At 41.0% G+C, this 7,566-nt stretch overlaps 1 protein-coding gene across 1 annotated transcript in view; it reads right to left on the bottom strand.

Annotated features, from left to right (window-relative positions):
- lpl2a (lipoprotein lipase 2 a) overlaps positions 1-5,500 on the bottom strand; it is a 7,685-nt gene extending 2,185 nt beyond the window's left edge. The window contains exons 1-6 of the mRNA XM_088425523.1: positions 5,278-5,500; positions 4,634-4,830; positions 2,466-2,645; positions 2,205-2,316; positions 1,883-2,116; positions 731-973 (exon numbers count right to left, since the gene is read on the bottom strand). Coding sequence (XP_088281649.1) covers positions 731-973; positions 1,883-2,116; positions 2,205-2,316; positions 2,466-2,645; positions 4,634-4,830; positions 5,278-5,377 — 1,066 coding nt within the window. The 5' untranslated portion in view covers positions 5,378-5,500. The remainder of the gene's footprint in view (positions 1-730; positions 974-1,882; positions 2,117-2,204; positions 2,317-2,465; positions 2,646-4,633; positions 4,831-5,277) is intronic.
- Between the last annotated feature and the right edge of the window lie 2,066 nt (positions 5,501-7,566).

The raw sequence follows: 7,566 nt of genomic DNA on the forward strand, positions 1-7,566 counted from the left end.
TGGCAAACCATTCTAAATTGTCCATGATCTTGCCTTTCACTCAAACGTTTGGATTATTTGAGCTAAGTAAGCATAGCTTGTTTTGTTTGTTTGAGTAATTCAAACCTAAAAAGCAGTGAAATGAACAGGACGTCACTCTGGATGATTGGCTATTTTGCCAAAGAGGCCCTAGCCATTTTCACACTGCATTCCTGGATAATTAATGCATTAGCATTGAAACAGTAGAGCCAGGATTGGCTGTCCTTTTTTGAAAAAAAAATTCCAAATAGGGACGTTGCCATTAGTGTATTCACACACCAATTGTGAATTCCAACTTCTTAGTTAGCTTGAGAAGGATATTGCTGTGGGTTCAGTGATTTTTTTTTTTTTAAAGCAACATATGCATCAATCCAATCCTCAGTGTTCCAGCATTTAACCAAAAACAATTCAATTAACACTGCACTGCAATAGCGCTTTGGCATTTTTATGCTCCAAGTGAAGTGTTGTGTTGTGTCTGTGATCTGTGTACGTGATCTTGGCTGAAAACTTCACACATACAATATGTTTGACTGTATCTTTTGTATTCAGTCAATGAAAACAAAAGAACGTGAAGCCATTATTTCATATTTGTTTGTGCATCAATCCAGGTGCAGTTTAAATCTCGGCTCGTGAAAAGCCTTTCCACAGTTACTCGTCTAGTTATGTATTTTGCAGTGGCTCGATAACGCTGTTGAGATGCAAAAGCCCTAACCTCTGAAGGGCATGGTGGCTCTGGTCTTGGTGTACATCTGTACATTGCGCGCTTTGCGGACCTTGCTGATGTCGTAGCCCACTGTGTTGCAGCGGTTTTTGCGGCAGCTGAGGCACATGCCTCGGTCGAACCTGTCGTTGCTGCGGCAGCGGTAGGCCTTGGACACCTCCCGCTTGTTCAGCAGAGAGTCGATGAAGAGGTGGATAGAGCGCTCGTGCTCACACTTGACCGCGTCAGTGATGGCTGATAAAACAAAGGCAAGAGGTTACATTTGCACTGAACAAACTAAACCATGAGCCAAGAAAGACAGTGCTGATTTCTACAAAAAGTCATTTCAGCAAGGTTTGGGCCCCTTTGCTCATGTTCAGCCTGTTGTGAATGGGGTCATTGTGTGAGTGGCAGTAACAATGTTCACCAGTAAGACCGATTAGTGAGAAGCAAGCGGATGGATTGTTTTTGTTGGGACTAATAGCACACATGTGATACGATTGTTGGACACTGAGGCCTGCCTGTAGTTTATGTGCACACTAATGCAACATGTCAAATTACCTACAGGTTATCCTAGTTTACAACCAGCTTCCCACCTTCCTTTCCTTAACTTGACCCAATTTTGTACTCAAGTCAAAACCAGTTCCGAGCTTCACTGCATCAGTTACAATCCATGTTTCCAGTCTCCATTAACCGCAAAAAACGGTAAATTGATGTTTAAGTACTAGTATGTTTTTTTTCTGAGTACATACACTTACTCAAGTAATCATTTGATTACTACTTTTTTACGTAAGTTACTGAGTATTATTTTTGGCTACTCTAGCCACCCTCTGGTAGGAAAATGCTGTGCTCTATCGCTACCATATGCAAGCATCATGTAATAATGTCACTTAAGGTAAGTATCAATTAAAGTAAGCGAAGAATACTTGAGCCAAATGATGACGATCTTGCGCAAATTAGATCATGGCATGCTGCTTTATGGCAATCTTTAAAATGCAGCATTTCAACTACCCCATCCATATTTCAGATTTGCCACAAGAGGAAACAATTAAAATTGCCAGCTGAAATTATGTCAGTCCATTTTATCCCAAGAACTGTTTCATAACTACCCAGTTTTATTCATTTGCAGGATATGCAGAACAAGTACTTCTAAGTGCTTCTTACCAAATATCCCAAAGGTGGCAATCTTCTCCAGAGCGCCTCTGAGGTTGCAGCCCGGCTGGAAGCTTCCTCCATTGGGATAGATGTCCACGTGGCCCACAGGCTGCTGGATGCCAATGCTGAGACCCAGAGAGCCTCGAGTGAAGGTGTGGAGGACGTCGACGAAGCCGGCGTCATCTGGGGAGAGGCGCCTGTGGGCGTGCTCGCCCTCAAAGTCAGGCCCGGCTGGGTCCAAACCTGCAGCCGGAGATAGGGAGTATCAGCTCTGGCGTACTGTACGTGGCTTCAACGTGTTTGGGGCAAACGCAACGTTCTTTTACAGTACCTGTTATTCTTCCAACTTTGTTAGTCGCATGACTTCCTGCAAAGCCTGCCACGTGAGCGCCGAGGCTGTATCCAATCAGATGCAGATTGTCAAGAGGAATGTTGGTGGTTTCCTGTCAAACAGCCATATTTCAAGATATGTATTTGTGTTGATCAAAGTTGCTCAGTTCAAAGCCAACTGAGATATGCTCCAATTCACCCGCGACCCAAATGAGGACGCGTGCTATAGAAAATGGATGGATGAATGGATGCGCCCACTGACCTCGATCCAGTCAATGAAGCGTGCCACCTCCTGCCCCACCGCCTTAGTGTTCTGGGCTGCCACCGCATAGTGGTTCTGGGCCGTACTCAGCCAGTCCACCACGATGACGTTGGCCATCTGCTCTCGCTCGTACAGCGCCGACACTAGTTTAGCCACCCAGCTTTCAAACATGCCACTCAACTGTTGCAAGTAAAAACACACAATTAATGGCGCTGGGCTGGGTGTTTCCAGAAAAAAAAAAAAGAAAAAAAAATCATCTGGGTTTTTCTTTTTTTTGCTATTGAATTCATGTTTAACAAACATGTTAATCCATTGCGTTCAAAATGTTGCCGTCAACTACCAAAAAAAATCAACTTTGTATAAAATTTAAGCACAAATATTGACAATAGATTAGAGTATGGGCTCTCAAAATGTTAGTCTGGGACCCATTTTAGAAAGCAAATTTTCCAAGGACCCACATTGCAAATGTTTGTGAAAACAAAAAATAATAATAATTGAAGCCAAACATTAAGTTTTTATTCACCAACAGATTCAATTTCACAAGTATATTTGTTACTTTTCGGTTAAAGTGAAGTTTAGAAATTAAAAATTGCAAATTGCTTGCCTCCTTATAATTAAACAGGTCAATTTACCCCAAAGAGGTTGCTGCCAATTATTTTGTCAAAAACAGACTTCTAAAACCAAATGCCGCTTTAGTTTTGATGGCTTCATCGCCTCAGTAGGAAGCAATTGCACGCATAAAACGCATATTGACAAATTTCAAAATTATTACATTTTTTAAAAATATATTAAATTGGTTGAATTGATTGAAATTAATATACATATACGCACACATACATATACATATATACATATATATATATATATATATATACATACATACATATACAAGGATCCCCCCTACTTCGCGGTTAATGGGGGCTGTCAACCCCCCGCGAAGTCTGAAACCCACGAAGTAGGGTATCAGTTCCTAGATTTTTATGTACGCCCCAATATAGACGCAGTAACCATAAACAATCCTTTTTTTGGGGGGTATTTTATTTCCTTTCTCCTATTATTTAACATTACATTATCCTTATTAACATTATTAACATTATTGTATATTCATTAAATAACTAATATTACTTAGTTTGTTGAGAATTTGTTCTCAGGACTGGTTATCTGCACCAAGACTCCGGTGAAAGAGTACGCAAGTCATTTATTTTGGCTCATGTATGGTGTATCATGTAGTATCTGTTGAATAACAAATCAACAACAATCTTCAAGTCAGTAAACTAACATATTGCCGAACATTAATCTATGAATTTACTGTATTTTTAGCCGACATTAGCGGGTTAGCAACAACTACTAATTATAAAATGCAACCACTACACAAACGAACACATAAACAGAATAATCACTCATCGCTTACTAAACATAGGCAGTAGCGTGCGTTATCAACATGAATAATAAACTATAATATGAGCTTACGTTGTCATTCACTATGTCACCGTAAGAGCCGAATGACACAGAGAACGTAAAACAGGAGACGGAAATGCAATGCGACCCGACAAATTAAAAGCACACATTTCAAAATAAGATAAAAAAATGTGACGAACTCTAACGCTTGAAGAATTCTTAACATAGCTAAGATTTTTTTTTTTTTTTTCAGGGACCCCCTGCAGTCAGGACACGGACGCCCAGTGGTCTGCGAACCCCACTTTGAGAACCATAGGGTTAGAGGTAATGCATAATTCAAAGCCAAATCAATCAAATCTTCAGAATTGTAGGCACTAAATATTCTGACATTTCTGTTGTCCTCCATGAAAGGAGGCTGATCCAAACAAATATTAGAAAAGATCTGCTTTTAATTTAGAAAACTATGATCCAACTTTTAGCCTGTATTCTGACATTGACACCAACCAAACCAGTAACTCAGGCATAATTAAGTCATGTTTGTTTGTTTTATGCAATATCAATCTGAAATTATATCCTGTTTTTGAATAACGAGATGGTGGTTACATGCTTTAAATGACTTCGGAGGCTCTATAGCACCCCACGAATTGGACTAGCCATGCAGATGGGGTAGAGGTCAACTATAGTTACAAATTGTCAAGGGTTTGTAAAAGCAGTGGATGTAGAAGTATGGCATATTCACAGCCAGATTGCAAGCATGTGGAGTGTCTCACCGTCCACCCGTGGATGATGAAGAAGGTTTTAGCGGTGCTGTTGAAGGCGCAGGCCGCCAGCGAGTCGGCTCGGCCAGGGTGGAGGTAGCACAGGTCATCTTCCGGGTGGGAGGGTCTGCGCAAGGAGAATCTGGCCACCGTCTGATTGGCGTCATGCTTCTGCTCAAACAATTCTTTGACTGGATCCAAGAAGTTATCTGTGTAGGGAAGAAAGTTTGGCAATTAAGTGTTTACTTTTGGGGTGGGTAAGCTAACTTCTGGCTGAAGAGGCTTGCCCCGTGTGACTCCTTAAGACTGGATTTCATGCTCTCCGCCTGAGCTCCATGGGAACCAGAAGCAGCTTCTTTCAGTTTCTAAGGAGTGGGGGAGGGCGTGTGTTGTGTTTCATGTATGGAATGGGGGCGGGTTCACACGGAACCCTCATTTTTGCAAACGTAAAGGATAATTTATGTAAATTCCCCCCAAAAATCACAGTACTCTGAACGCATCAACATTCATACTCGCGTCAACGTGCGTTCAACTTTTTGAACTCGAATGCTCTCACGTATTTCTCTAATAAGTTAGCATGACATTTGGTGCAACTTCAACTACGCAAGTAACTTTTCACGCGTAAATGCGGACTGAGGACTCCTTTGGCAACTCACCAAAAATAGAATCGGTCAGTCCTTGCTCCAGAGACTTCACATAGCAAATTGCTACGTTCAACACCACTAAGCAAAGAAAGCCAACTCTCCAGGCTTTCATAGCTTTGGCAGCGTTGTTCAGAAACCGGCTTCAACTGAGTTGAAAGATTCACAAGACTTAATCGTAATAGTAATGTTCTTTATCAAGTGGAATAATTCCGTTTCGCGTGTTGTGTTGTGCTCAGTGCGCAGGCATTTGAACCACCTTGAACCGAGTGCGCGTCTTAAATAGAACCTGAGCCGCCCCATTGGTTGTTAAACTCAGGGCGGAGAATGGAAACATACCGTCGCGGCGAAGTCAATCATTACACTGAGGTGGAAGTGCAGTCAAAGCCCAGTCAGCGACATGATGACAAATTTAGACTTTGTGATTAAACACCTGACAACATTCAGTAAACGCGTTTGGAACAAACACGGTTTGCTCTTTGTTTTGATTGATTTAACTTGGATGACAGGGGATATGGGCATATTTTGGTTGATCAAAGTTCATCTGGGATAACATGAGAAATTTAATTTTGCCTACAATAGTAAATTACTAATTTTGTTCATCCCACAATGATGCAGGGTATGCAAATTAACAAGCCAAAATCCCACGGCATCATGGGAAAATGTGCATACAAGTGCATTGGGGTTTACTTGCAAGTATGTTCAAACGTACTTTCAAATATTCTAATGTGCTTGCAAGTATCTTTGAACAGGTTTGACAGACCACCAGTTACCTCCACACTGGCAGTCCCACACTCAACAACTTCTGGATGTAATAACTTCCATGCATTTCACATCCCAAAACATAAATTACGCTCCAAATTTGTACATGACATTTTTTTGTTTGTTTGTTTTGTCGTGGTTGTTACACAGTTTAAGATATTTAGACATCGACTGGGAAAATATCGAGCGGATTTCTTGGCATCAAATACAGTATTATAAGTAAGCAGAGTTCATGAAAACGCAACAATGTAATCTCAGGAAACCAAAACTGCCATTGGAATGCTTTCAGGCATCTCGAGGCGGGGTTTTGATGTAATAAAGACAAATTGCGTTGTAAACAATGATTGTTCCGGAAGAGATTAGCAAAAACCTTCCAGATTTTTCTTCTGAGTCTTTTCCAAGCAGTTTATTTATATTGCCTCTCACCCACACTCATTTGGAAAACAAACATGGTATGTGTTGACCGAATTTACTGGAGTTTTTCCTCTTTTAATATGCGAGGTTCATTAAAGTAGCGGAATGCAAAAAAAGATAAGCGCTTGTCAATGGTCGCCTGCGGTCAACTGACATTCCAGAGCAAAAGCTGCGAAGCTAAATACAAGGAGCCACTGAAGGATGTCTGGGGCCCCTTTTTGCCACACAGCACCTGCTGTATCCATGTTAGCAGAATCCACAATAAGCAAGTTGATCTAAAGTCCAACACACACAAAAAAAAATACAATTTTAGTTTTGATATGAAATATCAATAATGTCCTTGGAACCTTGTGGCTGATTGTCCATGTTCAGTTTGATTTCCTGTGTATGGTGTGGTGACATACTTCTCCAGTTTTATCTTCTCTACAGAACACAATGCCCACAAGAAAAATCAACATGCCAGCTGCACAATGTGGATGCGCTTACAACAAACAATGGATGCCAACACAAAAATGGAGAGGTCATGACTGCAAAGATACAAGCATGTAGTTTCCTGCATTTCCTGAAAGAGACCCAACAACCAATATGGAATTATATCCACCAGTGGAGTGCACCGAGGGCCATCAAAGCCTTCTCTGCTGAATCAAACAGTATCAAACAGTAAAGGGGAAGTCAAGTGACATTAACTTTTGGGTGTCCGGGAATTTTTCACTAAACCAGCCTTACTATCAGCTTATTATCAATCTTGGGACCCATGGCTAACCCTTTCACCTTTGAATTAAGCAGTAAAATGCACTATAAATACAGTTTTGTAACCACTCACAATCAAGCAAAGCATTATCATTCCGCCATTTTGAAACGAGTGCAGCCGACCAATGGCAGACCAGTATTGTAGTGACGCGTTGCAGGAATGGCAACTGAAAATAAGTGTATCTACCTAAAAACGCCTGCAGATGGAGACGAAACAACGCAAATACAGTCATGCCCCTAGGGTCATGAGTTGTTTTGGCCGAAAATCCAGGAAAATGTCATAAAGTGGAGATGAAAAAACTCAGTATTCCAGGTTGCAACATAAAACTTGCATCATTTTACATGATGCTGTCAAAACTTAAAAGAATTTTTTATTAT

Source organism: Hippichthys cyanospilos, chromosome 10, assembly GCF_059441005.1.
Source record: "Hippichthys cyanospilos isolate Australia breed blue-spotted pipefish chromosome 10, RoL_Hcya_1.0, whole genome shotgun sequence".
NCBI classification, from domain to species: domain Eukaryota; kingdom Metazoa; phylum Chordata; class Actinopteri; order Syngnathiformes; family Syngnathidae; genus Hippichthys; species Hippichthys cyanospilos.